At 40.4% G+C, this 23,901-nt stretch overlaps 1 protein-coding gene and 1 non-coding gene across 2 annotated transcripts in view; both read right to left on the bottom strand.

Moving 5' to 3' along the window:
• Positions 1-1,023: 1,023 nt before the first annotated feature.
• LOC133482015 (rho guanine nucleotide exchange factor 17-like) overlaps positions 1,024-23,901 on the bottom strand; it is a 61,804-nt gene continuing 38,926 nt past the window's right edge. The window contains exons 2-24 of the mRNA XM_061781526.1: positions 21,566-21,643; positions 17,369-17,551; positions 15,316-15,432; positions 14,771-14,863; positions 14,512-14,688; positions 14,025-14,075; positions 13,736-13,845; positions 12,335-12,420; positions 12,101-12,219; positions 11,443-11,650; positions 11,271-11,344; positions 11,088-11,171; positions 10,847-10,950; positions 10,604-10,713; positions 10,015-10,134; positions 8,645-8,912; positions 8,473-8,559; positions 8,305-8,372; positions 7,571-7,719; positions 7,313-7,487; positions 5,283-5,378; positions 4,932-5,114; positions 1,024-4,155 (exon numbers count right to left, since the gene is read on the bottom strand). Coding sequence (XP_061637510.1) covers positions 3,947-4,155; positions 4,932-5,114; positions 5,283-5,378; positions 7,313-7,487; positions 7,571-7,719; positions 8,305-8,372; positions 8,473-8,559; positions 8,645-8,912; positions 10,015-10,134; positions 10,604-10,713; positions 10,847-10,950; positions 11,088-11,171; positions 11,271-11,344; positions 11,443-11,650; positions 12,101-12,219; positions 12,335-12,420; positions 13,736-13,845; positions 14,025-14,075; positions 14,512-14,688; positions 14,771-14,863; positions 15,316-15,432; positions 17,369-17,551; positions 21,566-21,643 — 2,949 coding nt within the window. The 3' untranslated portion in view covers positions 1,024-3,946. The remainder of the gene's footprint in view (positions 4,156-4,931; positions 5,115-5,282; positions 5,379-7,312; positions 7,488-7,570; positions 7,720-8,304; positions 8,373-8,472; positions 8,560-8,644; positions 8,913-10,014; positions 10,135-10,603; positions 10,714-10,846; positions 10,951-11,087; positions 11,172-11,270; positions 11,345-11,442; positions 11,651-12,100; positions 12,220-12,334; positions 12,421-13,735; positions 13,846-14,024; positions 14,076-14,511; positions 14,689-14,770; positions 14,864-15,315; positions 15,433-17,368; positions 17,552-21,565; positions 21,644-23,901) is intronic.
• On the bottom strand, positions 15,718-15,790 carry trnam-cau (transfer RNA methionine (anticodon CAU)). Its single transcript has one exon. It is a non-coding gene; the product is annotated as a tRNA-Met (tRNA).

The following is a 23,901-nucleotide window of genomic DNA, read 5'->3' as shown; positions in this document are numbered from 1 at the left end:
CATGTCTGTGTGTTTAATTTTGTTAGTTTGCACAGGTCTAGTGGTTGTAAGTAGCCTATATATTATCATGTGACTTCTATAGCTACATTTAATATCCAGACAGACCAGCTGAATCATACAACAGCAATCTATTGATGCAACTAAATGGAATTCAGTCTTTCACTGTGTACATATTTGCTTTACCTACAATGGAAAATGGTAAGACATAACCTGTACTTGTGTTGCTAATTAAAACTTGTTTGAAGGTCATACATGTTATTTATTTGATTTGATTTCTTTTTTTTTTTTTACACATTGCACTTAGTGTTTGAATGATTTGTTTGTAACCAGGGCGTAAATGGAAACGAGAGCTTGCTCTCAACTGGCCCTCCCTGAATAAATAAAGGTTTCAATGAAATTTAATCTGACCTCCAGTTTATGTCGCTCCAAAATTAAATAAATATGTCTAAGTACTGTGTGGCTCTGATTAGGAAAAAGTTCCCTGGCTGTAAAAAGCTGGTAAACCTGTTCCTTTTTCACACAACACATTTTCAAGACGATGGGGGCATCTGAAAGACGCACTTACAATGGGACAAAGAAAGCCGCAACATATTTCTTTAAGCTACATACATTTTTGCTGTTTTTCCCCCCCCACCCCCCATTTGATAACTTGCTTGTAAATTACAGAAGGACATTAGGTTTTCTTCTCTGTTCAGAGAACTCTGCAAAAACTTTGTGAAAGGTACTGGAAAGGGCCAAGGGAAAAATAAGTGTTTTGGTTTGATTTTTTTCCACCTACAGGGAAATTTTTGAATTTGTTCTTTCATTTCTCTGTAAATAAAACATGAATCATAGTGCAAAAATTCATGTCTATCCAGGAGGTGCAATAGGTATCAATCCTTTCCAGTTGTATGTATGATATGATTAAGGGAAAAGGTACTTTGTCACAGACACAAGGTACAGAAACATTTTCAGTCATTTGTTCTTAAATTATTTCACTTAATTCAGTCATTCTTTGGTTGCCCAAAAAGACTCACAAAGTGGCACCAGTGAATGTATTTAATTACAAATATGAACCAACAATGACAAAACAAGAACAGGTAAACACAGGAAGTGACATCTGACAACTACAAGGTGTCAAGCAGTTGCACCTGCAGCGATTGTTTACCCCTTGCAGACATCAATCACATTGAAAACACAATTAAGAGTGAAACTGGCCACCAGCAACAACACAAATGGCACACATCTTTTGTTTGGTCACATGAGAGGCCATCGAGTCTTCTTTTTGGAAAGATGATGAGTATAATTTAAATGTGGTGCTGGCAGGCATGCTGGAAACAGGGGGAAAAAAACTAAAAATTCAAACAAAAAGCTTTACACAAATATATAAAAATATGCCATTAGATTCATATCGACAATTGAAGACCTTGGGTGCATTATTTACAGAAAAAAAAGGCCATTTATACTAATATTTACAACAATAAAGGCTGCCCACATCAGGCATGAGGAGATAAATACAAGCTAAATGACTTTCAAGGGATTCATGGACCGGATTAACCCTTTTTTTTTTTTTAAAGTATCGTGGAGGTCAAAGACATGGACTTGAACTATTTTAGGAATTCATTGGAACGACCAAAAATATTTTTTTTAAAGTGGCCAACTCACAGTAAAATTGTAAAACACTGCAATGATGCACAGATTGCACACAGTTGCTGCAAGAATGTTGTCCTTTTTTTTTTTTTTTTTGCATACACACAAAACACAGCAGGATGCTCCTCTGGACCCTACAGCCAGCATGAGTATACTGTACAGCATTTTCACTGAGGTGGCACTTGTAATACACTTTATCATCAAACAACACTCAATGATAACTTTTAACCACTTGGCATTTTCAGAAATCATCTTATTAAGCTTATGTCTCAGCGTTAGAGCAAATAATTTCTTTAAGCTTATGTTAGTATAGACAAAAGCTTTTTTATTCGGTGTTGATCAAAACTGAATATTATTATCTACATAAAGGCTGAATTTATATAATTGAAACAGCATTTTTCTGTTCAGATTGTGCAGGTTAACAATGTTATGGCTGGTCAGTTTATATACTGTAAATTAGTGAACATCTGATACAATCCTCAAAAAAATTTTTTTTTTTTTTCAAAATGAGCTTATCCCCTATTCAAATATCGCATGTGGTCTACCACATAACGATCGCAAATGAACCTAAAGTATGGGAAGAAAATTGCAGTCAGAAAACATAAAAAAAAAACATTTCGAAAATGCTAAGGCAGCTGCTCTTCGTCAGGCAAGGCCAATAGCTCGTTAACTACAAAGCAGATAACACAATGGCCAGTTTAATCCACTTACGCATTAGCTCAGTGGGACAGTTCACCTAATGTTGATGCACGGGATGAAGAGCCCAGATGGCTGATGCTGCGCTTTCTTGGCTTGGAGCGATCCAAAACGATCAGCGCTAAACCTCAAATCCTGAGGCTACGGTGTGTGTGTGTGTGTGTGTGTGTGTAAGGACACATTCACCTGTCCTTCACTTCCACTGACATCTGTGTGTGTGCGTGTAAATGTGTCAAATGGCTTAACTTCTAGCCTTCTGAAGGCACGTGCAGGCGCTTAAGCACTTGTCCTTCTGACCTACTCAGTATATACAGTAGCACACTAAAGACTAAAATTGTAGCAGGTGAAAAGTAATCACATTTATGCTACACACAACAAAACAATAAACAAATAATATATTTATGCTTTTGCAATTTGTTTTTCTTGCAAAGTTAGCAGATATATATTTGCAATTGTACCCTTAACATGTTCAGATTGGGCAAGTGTGTGGAAACATGACAGTAAGTTCTGTCGTGTTTGAAATAAAATGAAATCTTAAATTTTGCTGAGGCTTCTGTTATTCCCTGTACTGTGTGTGTACTTGAACTCAATTCGCATGCCCCGGAATTGACACTGTGACCTCCTTGTACCTCAACTCACAAAGAAAAGGTGAAAGTTACATCTTCTATAAATTAAGTGCTAGCCAGAAGAAGTTGAAGTCAAAACCATAAATACTGTACATAACAATCTTCATCTGCTGCTTGTTATATCAACTTGAAAAGCCCCTGCTAAAGAAGTGAGCGATCTATGTGCCGACTTATCTTCCTGGCAGATGATAGTGTCAAAATAAATCTTCCAATCATTCAAACTAAGACATAGAAAGAAGGCTTTGGCATAGGCGTGGTAATGCACTTTTTGCCTGTAAAGACACATTACTTTTTTTGTGTGTGTTGTCTTTAAACATTGAACAGATTATGATTATTTGTGGAAAACACACACGTATGTACATCCAAGAATAAATGACTAGTAAGTCAGGTAATTGGAGGTGATGGATTTAAAGTATGCACAAAAAGTGGTTACACACCATCCGAACATATCACACCTCGTGAATGCGCTCGGATCCTACCCTTCAAAATGTTCTTTAAACATTGGATTCTGGCTGTCGGCTGATGATATGATGGCATCAATCTGAGCTCAGGGGCCAATCAGGTTTTAGGACGCTTACTTCAATGCTAAACCTCTCTGCTCATCATCGCAGGGTACACATAGACAAACAATCATTCACACTCACATGCACACCTATGGACAATTTTGAGTCGTCACTTAACCTACCTCTGCCTCTTCTGTCTCTTTTAGACTTCTGTTTCATGACTGTTTTATATGCCATACTGGGGAGAGAAAAAAAAAATGCCACTTAATGTTGTGCAGCCCATCCTAGAATAAACAGACCACAAAACTAGATTTGAAGTGAACCTAATCATGTCTGCTGTATGTCTAAGTGGGATGTCATATCAATACTGCAAAAAGAGACTGATGGAGCCGAGCAGAGAACTAAAACAACACCAACATACACACAGCTTGAAGCACATGTATGCAGCAAGAGGGAGTTTGGGTCTTTAAGTCCAGACTGGGCTTGATCGTTTCAGACCCTCCATAGCAAAAGATGGTTGGTGCTGTCATCCCGTCCAATAGTCTCACTGCTATTGTTCAGTCTGAAGTCCTCATAGCCATCACCGCCCGATATGACAAGTTGATTAGTTTTTGGAGGCAGTTGGGTGGATGATTGGCGGCGAGTGGAATCGTGCCTCTGAAGGTTTCCATCAACGATGGTGCCACCCTGTGACTGTTTGCCTTGGAAAATGAAATATCAACAAAACATTTTCACAAGAGTTAAAACTTTCATAGTATTTAGTTTTCAACAAATAGATAACACAAAGACAATTTCCAGGCCTTTAACGCTTTCATCGTGTTTAGTTTTAAACAAGTCGATAACATGCTAAGAATTTAATGCCGTGTACCTTTGATTCTGGTCAGTTGGGGACAATCACCTAACAAAAAGATAATTTGTGGGCCTTTGTTGTAGACATAGTCAAACTTTTTCCCATTGAAGCTTGGATTTGTGTTTGAATGTTGAACAGATATGCCTGGAACCTTTGATTCTGATCAGTAGATACTTATTGTGCCTTCAACCAATGATTGTGTTTCGCTGTAGACAATGGACTCTAAGCACCCGGCCTCACACTTCCATGTTCAGTGCAAGGTGCCATGTTAACTTTCGTTCGGCATGAAAACGCATACGCTGAACATAGCGGCAAAGTGCAATGTTGACTGGAGCAACTATCTCCTCGTTTTTAAAAAGAAAAAGCTTTTCATGTCATTTCGATCTCTGAAAGTGCAAGCACTGAACTATTGAATATACCTAATACAGAACACCAGGTTATCACGCATCTAAGGGAAGAGGTTATTTTCCAGTCATATGGCATCCCAGTAGCTTGTTATGTGATCTGACCTTTCTCAGAAATGCTTAATAGGTGGCATAATAGGTGCATAAGGTCCATTAAATAATGCAAAAGTAATTATTGGCATTTGAACTTTTTACCATTTTCAGTTGTCACAATTATATATACCTGTGGAGTCCAATGTTGGAGGAGGGAAGTTCATCCCCAAACCTTCCGGTAGCTCGACTGATGTCAGGAATCGAACATGGCCTGTGTGACCGTGGGCAGAGCCCATTGGAACTAGAGGGGTTTTCACCACACATGCACTTGTTCCAGAACACACTGCTGGGATTGCCAGAGTGAGGACCACCCCTGCAAATAAAAATTAACTACAGTAATAAACAAATGATACCAACAGTTTAAAAGCTTTTGTCAGTCTTTTCGAACCTCACTGTATCGATATATTGTCTGCGCTTGTCTCAATGCTGATCATTTCAATTCAAACATCCTTAGGAATTAAAAAAACGTTATGATGTGTACCTGCACTGGTGCCGATCCACAACAGATCCTTACAGGCCAGCAGTGCTGTGATTCTCAGGCAAGCGGCTTTGTGCTGTCTGATGATTGCATCTGCACCTGAATGATAATAAACATTATCAATGGAATGGGAGCCCCAACTAACGATCATTTTAATAATCGATTAATCTGTTGATTATTTTTTCAATGAATCAGATTTAAAAAAAACTTTTTTAAAGTTTCCATCCATTCATGCAAAAATAGGACATTATTTCAAATCGAGGGAAAGAATGCACAAACATGATTATTATTCAGTTATTGGTTTTGGTCCTCAACATCTATCAGAAAAATATTGATAATTGATTTCCAAAGTAAAATATGTTTGCAAATGTCTTATTTTGATGAAGCACAAAGATAATCAGTCGGCGTTATAATCTTTTCCTTTCGGCTTGTCCCGCTAGGGGTCGCCACACCGCGTCATCCTCTTCCATGTAAGCTGTCTCCTGCATCCTCCTCTCGAACACCAACTGCCAACATGTCTTCCCTCACGACATCCATCAACCTTCTCTTTGTACTTCCTCGAGCTCTCTTGCCTGGCAGCTCCATCCTCATCATCCTTCTACCAATATACTCACTCTCCCTCCTCTGGATGTGTCCAAACCATCCAAGTCTGCTCTCGCTAACTTTGTATCCAAAACATCTAACCTTAGCTGTCCCTCTGATGAGCTCATTTCTAATTTTATCCAACCTGTTCACTCCTAGAGCGAACCTCAACATCTTCATTTCCGCCACCTCCAGCTTTGCTTCCTGTTGTCTCTTCAGTGCCACTGTCTTTTACATCATGGCTGGCCTCACCACTGTTTTATAAACTTTGCCCTTCATCCTAGCAGAGAGTATTCTGTCACATAACACACCTGATACCTTCCTCCACCCGTTCCAACCTGCTTGGACCCATTTCTTCGCTTCCTGACCACACTCACCATTGCTCTGGACGGTTGACCCCAAGTATTTAAAGTCCTCCACCCTCGCTATCTCTTCTCCCTGTAGCCTCACTCTTCCCCCTCCACCCCTCTCATTCATGCACATATGTCTTACTTCAGCTAACCTTCATTCCTCTCCTTTCCAGTGCATCCCTCCACCTTTCTAACGGTTCCTCCACATGCTCCCTGCTTTCACTGCAGATCACAATGTCATCTGTGAAAATCATGGTCCACAGGGATTCCAGTCTTACCCCATGTGTCAGCCTATCCATCACCACTGCAAACAGGAAGGGGCTCAGGGCTGATCCCTGATGCAGTCCCACCTCTACCTTTAACTTCTCTGTCACACCTACAGCACACCTCACCACTGTTCTGCTGCCCTCATACATGTCCTGTACTATTGTAACATACTTCTCTGCCACTCAAGACTTCTGCATGCAGTACCACAGTTCCTCTCTTGGTACTCTGTCATAGGCTTTCTCTAGCTGTACAAAGACACAATGTAGCTCCTTCTGCCTTTCTGGACACACAATATATCAACCTTTCTCCTAGTCATCATTTCAACCAACTCCTGAACGTTTCCTGTCATTGTCCCAACATTCAAAGTCCCTACATTCAGTTCTAGACTCTGTTATTTCCTCTTCTCTTTCTTCCGAAGAACCCGCTTTCCATCTCTCCTTCGTCTTCGACCCACAGTAGCTGAATTTCTACCGGCGCCCTGCAGGATAACGGCGCCGGTGGCAGACGTTGTTAACCCAGGCCACAACTGATCCAGTATGAAATTCTTTGGATGAAGGCTCATATTTGTTTGGCAAAGTTTTAAGCCAGATTCCCTTCCTGACGTAACCCTCTCGGGCTTTGGACCGGCCTACAGTTTGCACTGGCTTGTGCCCTCCATAGGGCTGCATTAGTCGGCTTTATAATAAACATAATTATTAATATTTACTGTTTTATTATTACAACAAATATAATTAATAATATTGAGTGGGTGAAATTAAACGATTAATCAATCATCAGAAATCATGATTAATTTGATAATGGATTAATCGTTGCACCTCTACCTTACGAGTTTACCTGCAAGCATCTTGTGAACAGCTGGCGCCACATCGACCTCCGTCAGGCTCTCCCATGTTTGAGCGTGGTACAGCTTAACATGCGCACTGCCCTGCAGGGCCAACCACACACCCTGCCCGTACGCCACCATGCACGTCACGCATCGGCTGCTATCGGTTCCCACCTGGAAGCAATGCTGGGATAGCGAGAGGGACCCGTTGTACATCAATCCTCCCTGAGTCTTTCTCTGAATCTCATCACTATCCATCTCAAGCTTACCTCCTGCACCAGTGTAGTTGAGTTCAGGATTAAGATTCTGTTCTGGGAGCCGCACCACAATTTTCCTCCGACTGGAACCATTTTGGTGACGGGGCTGCTAGGAGTGCCTAGAACTAATGTCTGAGAAGACTGAGAGTCCCAGAAACTACCTGCAGATTAGAAAGTGACCGTGATCTAACCTCTTCTCTGTGACATAATAAGAGCACATAAGAACACATCACTTCAATTTTAGTTGCTCTAGACAGGCCTCCTGTAACACTTTCTTTAAGGCCGTTCTCCTCACACATAAGGCCTTTAATGGGTAAGAACCAGGGTAAATTTCCAACTACATTTTTTGTTTCACACCCGCAAGGTTGGCTTTATTGGATGTTTCAAACACTAGATTACAGCTATTCTCAATTACATCTCAAAACTGTGAAGCACATTACTAGCAGAGGGTAACAAGCTCATATTGATATATTGTACACATATTTTTTCTTTCACTGTATTTATTAATTATAAGTTTACATTCGAATATCGAAATAAAATACAACTAATAGACTGAGATATAGTAAATAACTTTGCATATGCTCTTTATATTATCTTTTAACATGATTTTAATGTTTTAAAATGTTTATTGTAAAGCACAGAGTAAATTTTTGTGATACAAGTATGATAAGAAAAACAACAACTATGAACATTATTGTTATTATTATTCATAATATCCACACATTATGTCTACAGTGTCAGGTTACCTGCTTCTCTCTGATAGACGATCACCTCACCATTAGCCAATGACACAAACACTTTGTTGTCCAAATATCTACAGGAAAAAAAAAAGAGGAGCAATATAGAAAAATAAATGTGAGTGATTTACTTTTGCAAATTTAATGTATACAAAAATTGAGTAGTGACACACTTACAATATACACAAGATGGAAGCCGCGTGCTGCATCTTCATGCTGTTTTTGCGGTTGCGGATGTTATCTGAGGACTGGTACACGTGGATACTGCCAGGAGAAAAGGGATTATAGAATATTAGGTGACAAAATTAGTGTTAATCAAAGTATTTGTGGCCATTACTCAACCACACACCATCCATCTTCTGTGCCAAGCCACACAGAGCTCTGGTAGGCTTCTGGGTCAATACTGAGCAAGTCTTCCAGACTGGCTCTGGTGAAGGAACCACGTGAGGAGCGGCGCATGGCGCGGCCATCCATGGGACTCTCCGTGTTGGCTCGACCTCCTCCGCCCACTGCCAACATCCTCGGAGCCGAATATGAGCTCGTCACTGAGAAGTCCTGTTCCTCCTCACTGCTGGTGGTCTCTGTAGCCAAGTCTTTGGAGCACGGAGCCTCTTCATCTTTAGGAGGTGAGGATGAACGTTATATGGAGTTGTCAGTGATTCGGAACCAATGTGCCCTCCTGGCACATTAGTGTGTCATGAGAAATTGTCACGTGTGCCACAGAACATGATCCAATTTCACCAACAACAAATAATGTATGGTGCATCGATATATCCAAGCGATGTCTCGTACTGGCAGAAAAATTAAATGCTCTTCCACTAGATAGCAGAAGGTTTAATTTAAGGTTTTGTTTTTGTATTGTTTGTGGGCCCTTGAGAAAGGAATACACATATAGAGGATTGACAATAAAAAGCATACCATACAAAAAAACTAGCTTTCCCACTGAGTAAGTACATTTGTGAGTAAATTTAGAGAGATCACAGAAGATACTTTTTGTTACAGCTTAGTTTGTTGGTGCGCTGTGAGATATTTGTGTTGTAAAACGTGCCTTTTCCTAATAGTTGGGGAACGCTGTCCTAATATTTGAAATCCACCACTTTATAATTTCAGTTTAGGCCTTAAACTGCACTCCTCAACCAAATTTGATGTAGAAGAACTTGACCTGACCTTCTTATGGCAAAATGACAAAATATAGTCTAGATACTCTTTTATTGCATTATCTAATAGTTTATTGACTTCAATAGGCCTTTGTGCAATAGTCCTTTGTTTTTGTGTGGCCTTTCCAAATGTACTTAGTAGCTTTAATTGTTTAATGTAATTGTTTTTCCATATGTGCCTCAGAGACGGGCAGAGACGCGGCCACCAGTAACCAGTCTTGACTCTCTCTCTCTCTCTCTTTACAAAGATATTATTAAAACTACAAAAGACAAGCTTGTTTCCTGATTTAATTTCCAGAACAACCCCAACCCCATCAAACATACTGTATTTAGAATGAACTAGAAAAAGAGCCCAAACATTATCTGTGACATCTGACCTCACAAATGTTCTTGTAGGTCCTGTGGGAATAAAATGTAAATCTTTCCCAGTAGAGGTACACTATTATGTTACAGCTACGATAACACATTTATTACATTTTCACTTCCCGTCGGTGTAATGGCCAGGTGTGCCGATACTTTTGTCTACATAGTGTATGTGTCCCACGAGTGTGGTTTAACTTACTGCCATAGCTGGAGGATATGGTGGAGTGGCTGGCTTGACTCTGTAGAGTGGATGAAGGGCTTGGTGAATCCTCGTCATCTGTGTCGTCGCTGTCAAAAGGGACCAGCTCAGCACCTGGTCCTGAAGGAAACGAGCAGATCAGACACTTGCTATGATCATCGATTAATCACTTAATCACTTAATCTCAAACGTCCCTCCAGGAATTGGAAAAATTCACTGCTCAAGCTTTCGATTGCATCCAATAACCGCAACTTTTCCCCGGAATGGAGCAAACATCGGTGCTTTATGGGTTTTCCATGATTCATTGCAGTCCCCTGCGCAAATGTAAATTAATGTGCTGCCGATTTCAGATTGCGACTGGAAGGTCTCATCCCCCCCCACCAAAAATTCAGCTTAAAACTGTGCAGAACAGTTTCCTGTTGTCCTACACAAGATCCATCATCTGAGCAGGAAGCCGAGTTAGATTAAACAGGTATGGCTTGTAATAACAAGTTTAATCACTTAGCCATAGAGGCATGCTCACTTATTGCTATGACATAAAGGAAGAAATATAATAGAAACGTGTCAGTGAACCCATTTTTCGAGTTACCTGTAGGTTGCTCGGTCAGTTCCAGAGAGGAATGTGAGATGGAAATATGTAACTGTTGTTGAGTGTGGTCAGGTGTTGTTGGCGGAAGGGCAGCTTCGGGTCCACGCTCCCTGTGATATAAAAAGAAATGTATATGATGTCCAAAATAAAGTGGCGAGGAAGTAAGCCGGGCAATAATAATAATAATAATAATAATAATACAAAGTGTTTGTGTGTGTGTGCCCTTGCATGTTGACTACTGACCTCCCCTTCAGTCCAGGTACAGCAGCAATACAGATGATCCTGGCTGAGCAGACAGCAATACAGGCCTCCACTGTGGGCTCATCTTTGATGTTCAGCAGACAAACCTAATGAGGAAACATCAAAACACTGTCAGATCCAAGCAGAGCAGATGAAATAAGCTATATATGCAATGCAAAAAAATACGGCGCCGCACCGGTATACTAAAACCAGGTTCAGAGTAGTGTCAGCTTATGCTTCTTACCTGTCCGACATATCCATCACTGTTACACACCCACACTTCACAGCCATTGTCAGGGCAGGTGTGACTCGGAGACGCACATGAAAACTAGGTACAAACCAAAAATACGGTGCAATAATAGGCATGACTTGTGCAGAAATGATTTGGATCATTATTTAAACAGTAACTAATTTGTTCCACATTCACCTGCATTCCACTGCGTGTCTTCATAATGGGGATAGCCTTTAAGAATTCTGGGTCCCACTGATCCTTAATCATAGCTAAACAATCAAGACAAATCGCAATGAAGGACAATTATTTTTCCACATGCTGTGCTACATCTCTCTCATGAAAAAATGACACGCTTTGTCTCACTGACCCAGCTTCTTTTTTGCTTCCTCAAATGCCTGTTCGAAGTTGGAGCGAATGTCGGGTGACGTGAACTCGAAGACAAAGCTACTCTCTGCCGACACGGTGATGAACTCCAGCTTGGTGGGCAGAAAGGTCGTACTGAAGGCCAAAGACTGCTTTTCTGACAGCTCCCTGTGCACAGTGGCCATCAGATCCTTGATCACCTCATCTAGGGACTAAAGTGGGAGATAAGAAGAGATAAGAAAAAGGACGTATTAAAAAAAAATAGGATAATGAGTGAAAGGCCGCACGGTGACCTTAGCACATTTGCCTCACAGTTCTGAGGACTCGGGTTCAAATCCGGCCTCACCGGCCCCTATGGAGTTTGCATGTTCTCCCCGTGCCTGCGTGGGTTTTCTCCGGGAGGTTTCCTCCCACATTCCAAAAACATGCGTGGTAGGTTAACTGAAGACTCTAAATTGTCCGTAGGTGTGAATGTGAGTGCGAATGGTTGTTTGTTTACATGTGCCCTGCGATTGGCTGGCAACCAGTTCAGGGTGTACCCCGCCTCTCGCCCGGAGTTAGCGGAGGTCGATGCCAGCACGCCCGCGAGCCTAGTGAGGATAAGCGGTACGGAAAATGGATGGATGGATGAAAGTGTGCGTGTGCATGCATGTACACAATACCTGGTGTGGCAAGCTGAGGGTCTCAGACAATTTGCTGATCTGACCCAGCGTGCTCAAATCCTCATCCAGTCGACTGATTGTTTTCTGGACGTTTTCCTTGTTTGTCGTCTGAGTAGAACCTGATAGGGCAGAGCAAAAAAAAATAATAATAATAATAAAAAATAAAAATGTAAGTGACATGGTTGTTTTGTAGTTTCATTTTTTTATAATAAATCTTGAAGTCAAGTGTCTTACTTTTTACAACTTCCACATCCTCCAGAGGAAGCTTCCACAGAAACTTGTACTTGCTGGATGTATCGATTACACTAGTGGCAGAGTATCTGAAAGACAAACCAGCAACGCAAAAGACATGTCAAGAGTTATAGCTGCAGACAAAAATGGATACCAAACATCTAAATCACCATAAATCATACTGTATTTCCTTATATAGAGGTATACAGAGCACAACAGGCATCATTTAAATTCTTAATGGGGTGGGGGGGGGTGCATAAATATATTTTATAATAACACTGCATTATAATATATATTACATATAAACGGTGGCACGGTGAACTACTGGTTAGAGCGTCAGCCTCACAGTTCTGAGGACCCGGGTTCAATCCCCGGCCCCGCCTGTGTGGAGTTTGCATGTTCTCCCCGTGCCTGCGTGGGTTTTCTCCGGGCACTCCGGTTTCCTCCCACATCCCCAAAACATGCATGAATTGAAGACTCTAAAATTGCCCGTAGGTGGGAATGTGAGTGCGAATGGTTGTTTGTTTGTATGTGCCCTGCGATTGGCTGGCAACCAGTTCAGGGTGTACCCCGCCTCCTGCCCGATGATAGCTGGGATAGGCTCCAGCACGCCCGCGACCCTAGTGAGGAGAAGCGGGTCAGAAAACGGATGGATTGATTACATATAAACAAAAACAAACAAATAAAGTCCTAAATTTAAAAAAAGATATTGTACCTACAATTTTTTAGAGCACTATTCAAATTCAGGTTTATGCAACAATCGCTCTACATTAACAGCATTGCTAATTAATTAATTTTTATGCTTCTGTAATGATTAACACACCAGTATGTGGAACATTTTTAACTGAAATTATATATTAAACGCTACTTTATTATTCTTATCCATGAATTTTCAAATGTTACTGTTTTTTGAAGTATGGTATATATTAGGTAGTATAGCATATATACTATTTGAGGAAATGCAGTACAGACCAATTTGCAAAATCGCTATAGCGGTGAATAAGAGAACTGAACACTAGAGGGCACAGTCTGCCCTTGTCTGAACGTGTGTTAGCGTGCAAAAATAAAAAACACCACGTTTTCAAAAAAAAGCATTTTTTTTGGGGGGGGGGGGTTATGTGGATAAATAGGGCATTTGCCAAGAACCAATTAGAAATCTGGTATAAATCTAAATAAAGGCATCATCCAATTTTTATTTTTATTTTTTTACTGCCATTTTTTTACACTGTGAGAAATGTTCATCTTTTGAAACAATTTCTCAGTGAATAATGCAAGCTCTTAATTTTTAATATTCAAAATTAACGTTTCTATTAAGGTGTTGATCCAAATTAGGATTGTACGGCCTAAGAGGAAGTTGGTTTTCCACCATACGATATAGTGGTGTGTATGCATTTGAACTCATACAGGCTCATGGAGCTGCGTCTCAGTGATCCAGACTTCCTTTTGAGTGTAGTGCAGATGATCAGATCACTGAAGAGAAAGAGGGAACGGTCCTTCTTCCCACCAACCGTCTTCTGCAGGAATAATGAAACAAACTTGCATGAAAATGTTAAGCTTTGCAAAATTTTGCCAGATGAGACATTTTGCTGAATCCCTTATTCCATTCCATCACTCGTGTTATGTTGTAGTATTCTTCCCAGAAAAAAATCTGTGAATGATGACACATACATCATCAGTTTAAGACAATTCTTACCGCTTCCATAACCATCTCCTGCCTGATAAACTTCCTCTGGGGATTCAAAATCTAAAAGAAAAAAAACATAGAAACGTATTGATTAAATGTGTCACGTTGTCCCATTTCATTGGGGTGGAAACAAATATTGAGGTGCTATGAAGGTCAAACAGCTATGGAAAGTTTCTTTTTAAACACACCAATATCTGTTCTAAAAATCTTTAGAATATTATAGAATGTAAATGCATGGTTTTAGAAGACTGCAATATACATATACATGATTTTGTTAAATGCATTCTACTACAGTGACGGATGACAATGACTGTGTACTTGTGCTAAGTAGTAGGGAAGTTGGTAAATTACAGTTTAATCAACCCATAAATCCAAGCCTTTGACTACAAAAAAAAATGTCTGTTGGCCAAAGTTTAAGGAGATAACATTATGCCCTATACTGAAAGACTGACAAATAAACGTTAGAATTATATTCAGTTAAGAAAAAATATCTCACATGTTCAACTCCCTCTATATGCGCCTCAATTTCCTGGATGACCCTGGCCTCCCTCTCCGCCTCCTCAGCAGAGCGACGTCCTTTATTAATCTTCTCTGCCAGCCGCTTGATGTCCCTTTGGGCGTCCAACAGGAAGGAGTGGTCCGGGTGGTCATCTGGGGTGTGCTTCAGAAGGTCCTACACACATTATCCAGAACATAGTTAGCTAAACAGACAATATAATTACATGCCGTAGGAATTATCTCATGAGCGAATTCACCTTGACCAGAAGCTCATATCGAGGGATCCTCTGGACCGGCTTGATCATCAGGTCACCCAGGGCCTGCTTCTCTTTGTTCTCGCGCATATTTTGCTTAAGAAATTGAAACAGAAGGGACATGAGGAAACACATTGTGGCAGAGGCGTAACATCTTTACATTCACTGCCATTGACGGCTATTGAAGTCAAATATCCATTTTAACTTGGAGGGCTGCCATGAATGAGATTTATTAAAAGGTTTGCTTTGCCTGACATTTGTGCTTGTGGTATGCTGAGAGAAAACACGCTAATGTTTTTGTCTATCTTAAATGAACATTCGTATAAAACCCGGTCTGTTGAAAACAACCTTTACTTAATATACTAACAGCTACCAAAATACATAATTGAGACATCTGCAATTACAGAGCAAGAACTTGCCACCATGTACAACAAAGAATAGAGCATCACTTTATCCGATTAACAGGAGAGGCTTTTGGCAAAAAAATAAATAATAATACTAATAACATAATAATAAAGTTTCTCTCTGGCTTTCAACTATTCACTCACCTCCAGAAACTTGTGAAAAGCCGGCTTTGCCTCCTTCGCAATCCTCACAGCATCTTTGGCGTTCAGAAAGTTGTCAATGTAGGCTGAGTACATATTAGCCAGAGTCTCTTTGGAGAACTGGGGGAAAGAAAAAGAGGATACCAAGGCTTGTGCGAACATTTGAAAATACAGAAAATAACATACACGTGTACACAAAAACATGACTGATTTGTGTTGCCTGTTGTAGACTATTAGAAAATGATGGATTTGGGGGAAAAATGGTTTGGGAGAATTTCTAAAACAAGTTCCCTGTTGTGCTTTCCATCTTGTCATTCTAAAAGTGGCAAGACCTTCTCTCCGTATACATAAACAGAATACACAAAACACCCTGACCTGGGAGAGAGAATAATAATAAAAAACACCTGCCCCGTGTGAGGCTCGAACTCACGACCTTCAGATTATGAGACTGACGCGCTGCCTACTGCGCCAACGAGGCCTGTATAGCAACAGCGTTCATTCATTAAATGCCTAAATTAGAGGTGTAATTTACGGGCAACATGTTCCTCTCACTTTCAGAGGGCTGTTTCTGCCAGCCAGAAAAAAAAAAGACAATGAACGCTGCAGAAACAGACAAAAACTCTAGTAACATTCACATTATCCCAACTATTTATGGAATTAGTTTTTTTAACTTCAATAAAACTGAATTTTAAAAACTTGACGCTATGGCTTCTGGGTAAATCTCTGCTAGGGATTTTGACGATGGCGTCATTACTGATGCCATAGTCACGGCGGCTAGCCCGCCTATAACAGCAGCATTGGTTTATAGTACTGTAAATGACACTTGGCTGGCCCAATCACATCCCTTAGACGTTTTGACCACAAATTAAGATTAGTTTTTTCCCCCTCGGCCACCAAATGCAGTGTGCAATGACGATATTCTGGGAAATAACTGGTTATGACCTCTTTTTATTTAAAAGCCTCTAGGCCAGTGCTTTTCAAATATTTCATCCCAATACCACCTCAAAAATAAGTACGTAAATTCATAATGACCAACATTAAAATGTAGTAGCTCGTCGTTCATAAAAAAATGAGGTGGAGGTTTTATTTCCTAAAATTTTTTTTTTTTATATTATGCACAGTCGGAACATTAACATTTTGCTTAAATATAGAAAAAAAAAAAAAAACTGTACCTACTGATTCAATTCAAATGTACTGCACATAAAGGTAAATAAAAATTGTACCTCAATAAAGGTTTAAAAAAACATTTCTGGATGATTAAATAGAAATGTAAAATAATGAAAAGTTAAATACAACTGAATTGTACTTAACAAAAGTACTAAAATGTATTTAAAAAAAAACAAAATCGAAACCGCTGTAAAAACATGCAATTTGAACCTCTCCGGTACCACTAGAGGGAGCCCGCACCAAACCACACGTTGAGAACCACCGCTCAATGCTGTTGTTTTATAGATACAGTATGTTGGCCCTGTGACCCTCATAGTACAATAATTATCGCATTTAAAATTGTGGACTCCCCTCGTCGACAAACCGTCAGCGAGAGTGCATGATGGCGTTCACTCATCTGCACCCCTCCGTCGATGAATCGTTACTGGTCTAAAAGGTGTATTTTAAGAAGTTTCAATGTGTTTTAAGCAGGTGGGATTGGCAAAACTGTATAGCTATCACCTACGTACAGTATATGGTCTCTCTATATCACTGATTTTCACCTATCAAGAGTGAGTGTGGAACGCAACCCCTGCGTTGAATGGAGGGGGTCACTGTAGACAAACAACCATTCACATTCACAGCTGTAGGCGATTACTACATTTATATAATCTAAGAATTATGTTTTGGGGGATGTGGGAGGAAGGCAGAAGACTCCGGCGAACAAACACGGGAGAAAATGCAAAGCATCTGAGCAGAGATTCAAACCCAGAAACTCTTGATTGTGAGGCAGATGTGCTAACCGCTACCAGCGCTTCGATGACAACAGGCTAATAACAAACACTATGTAAAAAAAATACAGTTAAAAAAAAACATCTGGTGCAAACATACAATAGCCATTTTTACTCACTGATTGGATGAGGAGGTGTCCAACAGTCTGCCTGTCGTGCCACTGGTTGACGCAGCCATCTACCTGTTCCAGGAAGTGCTCATGGTGCTCCAGGATCTCAGGGATTTGGTAGAACATCTCGTCGACCAGCAGCGGGTCCACGATGGAGCCTCCGTCGGGCTGTTTGAGAGGACGCATGTAGCCCTGCAAGGGAAGAAGTGCAACCGTTTAAAAAGTGATCGCTGTAGCTGTGCAACACAAAGTATGTGAGGAATGACAGATTACAGCAAGATCAAATTTTACACAGGACATTTTCAAAACTTCGCACACGTCAGGGTTAATATAGCACTTCAGTCGGGCTTCTAAAGCCGAAATAAAATGACTTCTGTGATGTTGGTGGAGGTTTTGAATTTTTTAATTTACACTCTATAACTGTCCTACAAGTAAAAAGTGGAGTTAACCCCTGTACAAAACTAAAAGGAAATAAATATATATTTAGTCTTTAAGGACACCATGAAGTTTGTTGGTAAGATTCTCGAGCCCAAAATTACTTTGTCCATGCAACTGATTAATTGCATTGATTTTAATGTACTGAGAAGTGAGGAACTTTCAAGGTACATGTTCTCTTTTATGGTTGTGATCACATTTGCCTCCACCTCTGAGGTGAAAATTTGCAAAGATAATCATTAATACGAGATTTGCTGACATCACACACACTTTTTGGTGTGTTCAAGAACATAAAACACATTACATAAATAGCTCTCTGACAACGTCAATTAAAATACTATACGTCACTATCATATATATATATTCCCCCCCTCCAGCCTTCGTACTGAATCACGCTTGATTGAGATTGTGCAGGAGAGGGAGCCAGTGAGTCTCCATTCGGTGGATCTTAATGTTAAACAACTGTCCACAAAAGCCAACCCAAATACTACCAACGTATTGGATTTTTTTCCAGCATCGCTCATTACAAAACTGAACATTCATACAAGGAAATGACAAACACAGGATCAAATGACAAGAAAATGTCATTGGAGCTCTGCTGGAAAGAGAAACGGTGCAGAAAATGGAGTGTGAAATACACTTGAAAGTAGTCCGCTCGCTCCTTTCCTCTTTGTGTGTATTCAGTCTCTTTATCTTTGATGCACCTACGTGGCTCTTAGGGGGGGCTGGGATGGAAGTTCACATAGTACCTTTAATTTATATTTCATCAAACAAGCCTACCCACTAGCATGGCACACTGGTGACCTACTTTTAAACACAGCATTACGTAACACTCGCTCAGTATTGAGACATTTAAAGCTCAATAAGACTTGAAAATGATCTTGTCCAAGAAAAAAGGTAGTTGTCCACTGTTCCCCACTAATCTTCACTGTACTGCCACTTGCGCGCACTCAGTTTGCAAACGTACACCTATTTGAGTTTGCACTAGCTGCAATGCTATGAGAATTTGGTTTGGTGTATGTTTTTGTTTTCAATTCAGATATTATGGACTGCTTTGTCTTGAGAATAAATCCTTGCTTGTCTGTAACTTTTTTTCATAAGGGGGGGGGGGGGGGATTCGGCTGAGCCAAGAGGTTTGGTTAAGTGGGTGATGCACCCCAGTGATTCATTGAGACACAGCGTCTATTAGAGCGGAGGCAACTATTTGACGAAATATGATAACGTTACTGATTCAAATGATGAGTTCAAGCACAGCACAACTGGGGAAGACAAGGCGGGAGGTAGAAAAGTCATTTTTCAATTTCCTTTATTAAGTTGCATGCAGTGTGTTACATAAGAGAGCCAAGGAGCTCAAATTGATCATTTGATCACTCGGGGAAGCTTCCGGCTATGATGGAGTGTTTCTCCCTTTATTCAGATAGAGGTGCCCATTTGTACTCCTTTTAAAAGAAGAAACAGTTCATGATTTTGTTGTTTGTTTCAGAAAATAATTTAAAATGGCTAGTTTGTTCAGCTTCTTCTATTAGTCTTACTTTGAGATTTAACATTAAATTATATATTTATCACTTTATGTTAATATACCCAGTCAATGATCGATACATTTAAAAAAGCGTGTGGATATCTTCGGGGTTGCAAGACTTCAGATTTTTTATTTGTTTTTTTTTAAAGTCGACACTATGTGATGAAAGCCAAGTCGATGTCAAAACTTGTCGCTGATGACGTCAGTGATCTTTTTTTCGGTACTGTAATTTAGAAGACGAAGAAGAAAAAAAAATCACAGGAGGCTTTGTAATAATCTATATTCACTGACAATGAAATGATCATCCACCGAATTTACGCATTAGAACAGAAGAGTATTGACGAGGGCTGGGTGAAGGCTTGCCCACTGTCTCGTTATAGTATTTCCAGCCAGAGGGGGAAAAAAAAAATCCTCTCAGTGTGTGTTCGCCGCTGGGACAGCCAGGTAACGTTTTTACAACCTGGGCAAATCTGTTCTCGTTTTGGGGCCACCACAGCAGCGGGTTCTGCATGATGGTTCGGTTCGCAAATAATCGCAGACCTCTTCGTGTGCGATGGAATAATTCGCCGGTCTCCTTGCACTCTGATAGCGTGGGCCGGGCTTTTACTCAAAATCCTCAAGCCCGGCTTTTTTACCCCCTTACTGGTTCTCCCTCACTTACCAAAGCTCCACATTCAGAAATAGAAGGCAATTTAAATGAATGAAGGTGATTCAGCGCACTCATCTGTCGCTGCAAGCGGCTCTGCCTCCTCCCTAAGCCAAAAAAATATGATTAACGACTAGTCGACATCATGCTCTGAACAGCATTGTAAAGTAGCAAAGTGGACTTGTCTGTCCTACAGGTGATCTGACCAGTCAGATTAATATTCCACCTCTCTGTTTTTCTCTATTTTTAAACGTTACAATGCTTGCACGTGTTTTACCATTTAATCTGCTTCAGTTGTAAAAATCGGAATAATATCAATTTAATAGAATTCTAAGCCTCTAAATGTACATATATGTATATGTTCACACAGATCTTAAAAAAGACTCCCAGTCTGAGCTTGCAGTCTCAGACGAGCACATCCTCCTTCAGGGGTCTACAGCTTCAGTTTGCGGTCACTGTGGTAACACTTTCCCTGGGTCGCCATGGGAACACAGCAGGATTTTATCCCTTCGATGCCACACATAATCATACAAGCACGGAGTCGGCCCCATAGGAACAAGTACAACAATGTGAGAGTCCACGTGGGATGTGCATGAACGCATATACATGTAAATAGGCTTCTTAGAAAGGATTGCATAATGTAGAGTGATTCTGCAGGGTGATCACAGGTGACGTGTGCACTTAAGTGTTCGTTTGTGTTTTTGTATTTGTGAGAGGGACAGAATTGAAGCAGCGGTGTCAGGTAAATGTTAATTAGTTGCGGGAGAGTAGCTGTGGAGGTTAGAGAGGAATGTGATTGTGTGTAAAGACGACGTTATCACGTTATGTATGATTCATTTCAGACCCATGTGTCCGTAAATGCTGTTGCAATTAGGTCACTCCTGACATCATTGTGTGTGTGTTAATAAAAGTTGATGTTCTTTTCATATGTTGGTTTCTTCAAGTATGAACTTCAGCTGGGAGGACTATATATGCACAAAATCCTTAGACACAATGCTGAATCAGCCCATTAATGAACCAGGGATTGTTCCATTAAGGTATGGTTGGATATTTTTTTGTGAGGGGAAAACGTAGTGGCGTTTGAGCAAAGTAAAGGTTGTGACAGTTCAGCTCAGTGAGTATCTGAATTATTAAACGAGTCTATTCTTGCTTTTCCTCTAGTTTTAGTTTGTATTTTTACTGAGTGGTAATATATGTTTTGTACATCGCAACCGGCAATGTCCACTGTTAATTACGCAAACAACACATCTTGACAAAGCAACTTTGCAGCAGGCAAAATAAATAACAACTAGTTGTCAAAGTGCCCTTGAGCAAGCAAACACACACCCCCAAGACTCAGTTCATCCATATGAGAGATATTGAAAGAGTTGGTATGAGACGACCTCATTGGCTTTCCACGCACGGGTGCCGATAATGCTGATGACAGTGAGACGTGATGAGGTTAGCAGATTAGCCTGATGGGGCGAATGGGTGAATAGAAGTGGACATAATACTTTTGTTGCCTGCATTTTTAATTGATGTCCTCAGTGAAGTGCGCGTGCGTGTGTCGTAGTCAAAAAACACACAGAAGCAAAAGAAATCTCCAGTTACGAGATTATGGCGTTACCTGAATGAGACTGCGTAGTGACTCCACATAGGATCTCTCCGTATCCAGCAGTGTCATCATCACATGTTTTCTCATGTCCTGAAAAGACAGTAGAAAGTCAGACATTTACTTACATTATAATAATAATAATTATTATTGTGTCACAGATCTCTTCACAGCTTTTTTATAAAATGAAAAGGTTAACAAGGTAACACACTCACACCTCATTTCCGTTTTACTAATTGATGCACTGGTCTATCATGCTCATCCTATGTTTTTCATCCATCCGATCAAAATGTTACGGAACGGTGACAAGAGAGCTCTTAACATTCACAGAGTAACAAATACTCATCAACAGTCATAGTGTTCTACAGGAACAATGTAAGCTTGTGTCATGGGTTCTTTATTATGTGCATCTCAAGGGACACTTCCAAAATATTCTGGGGACAAAAACAGTATAACACACACACACACACACACACACACACACAAGGCCCCCGTGCATCACTGAGGGTTATAAATAACTGAAAAATAAATTCCCCGATAGATGCGTTTAGTGCAGGGATCCCTTGGGTGTGGGTGTGTGTGTGTGTGTCACAGATGTCATTGAACAAGCGCATTTATTGCTTTTGGTAATACAACAAAATTCCCATTGGAAATGAGAAATTTCCCCATTGGGGAACTAAAAAAGGTTATCTGAATTGATCTTATCTTAAGTGCAATGAAAGATGTTGCTTCTATGCATCTCTGTACTTGTGTCAATTAGACTGCAGACACGCATGCATGAGCACACGCATACAAGGCAGCGAAATAATGCTCGGAATGCCACTTTGATTTTGGTAGCCACAGAGTAACCATGGTAATGCCAGCTAAGAGGCAGGCCTGACTCCCACTCCAAAGACACCTCTGGAGATAAACTCAGGAGGACCATTACTGACAGGAAGGAAGGAAGATCTTTTTTTCGTTGTTGAACATACTGTATATTAAACTATATACCATAAAGTCAGAATGCATTTCCATCCATTTTCTATATCGCTTGTCCTTATTAGGGTTGCGAATGAGCTGGAGCCTATCCCAGCTGACGATAAGGAGTGTTAATGTGTCTGTGACTTTGCTTGTGACTGGGGTGGTGTCATCGTTGATTAGTATGCATGGATGAAAAAGTGTCACTTTTCCTTCTGTCCTATTCTATCAATAAGGATTTGCCATCTAAAGCTTAATGATGAACTTGAACTTCACTGATAAAGTGCGTGGCAGATGGATTTTCTTCTCTCCCGCAGACACGTTAACAGCAGTGTTGACGGGCGGTCAGGGTCGTATGCGTCAGGGATACGGCAAAATGGCAGTGGATGGATAGATTCAGCTGTCGCTTGTTTGGAAGGGGAAAGAGAGATCAACGAGAAATGTCACGGACAGAAAAATGCGAGTGCCTCTGTGAGCTCTTGAAATGTTCCAGGCGTGAAGCTGATCCCTAAAGGAAGTCTTTCCTCTACGATGAAACCACATGTTAAACGACATATGAGGGAAGACAACATAGACCAGAATGAGAGCAAAGACAGCCCAGAGTTCATGCATCATGTCCCCTGTGGCTCTTCTTGACATATTTTACACACATTTCATATAGCCAAGGCCTCGATGTTTGCTGAATGTGAATGAGTGATGCCATATTATGGCTATGCACTGTACGATGTTAATACATTGGCCTACCAACTCTGTATTTATGTTTCATTTATTTCAGAGGCATTATGTTGCTTTGCTGAGCATAAAGTACAAAAAGAGAAGAACATCCATTCCTTTTTAATGTAAACGTAACACCCCCATTTCCTTGTTGACTGCACCTCATAGCAACAGCCTGGCTGACATCCCCTTAGCCCAAAAAGAACCCATAGCCTTAATCATTCTGTGTCTTTATTCCTCCATAGATCTGTTGTCAACATAAAGCATTCCGCCTTTGTCTTATGCAATCAACATGTGGGTGTCTCCTTGCTCACTAATAGCCATTTACTTTCTAGTGATCAATAGCTATCAGACACACAATTGATCCAACACCTCATTTGTACCATCACCTTTATCATGAACGCTCATTCCTACAATATGCCATCACCTAGCTCCTCGCATCTGTCACATGGGCGCATTTTATCAAAGTAAGCGAGATTAATATTTCTTCGCTAATCAGAACATACAGTGCTGAACATTAGAGTACATACCATTTCTAATTTTAAGCCAAAATAAAATACTTTGGGAAAGTGATTAACAAATTACAGTAATACAACATAATATACAGCAATATTAACATCAAGTCTCACTTTAAAAATACTGACTTTAAAACAACACTGTATAAACACTCTATAAAAATA

This window comes from Phyllopteryx taeniolatus, chromosome 8, assembly GCF_024500385.1.
Source record: "Phyllopteryx taeniolatus isolate TA_2022b chromosome 8, UOR_Ptae_1.2, whole genome shotgun sequence".
NCBI lineage: Eukaryota > Metazoa > Chordata > Actinopteri > Syngnathiformes > Syngnathidae > Phyllopteryx > Phyllopteryx taeniolatus.
The sequence above is the reverse complement of the archived record's forward strand: the minus strand, read 5'-3'. Positions and strand labels throughout refer to the sequence as shown.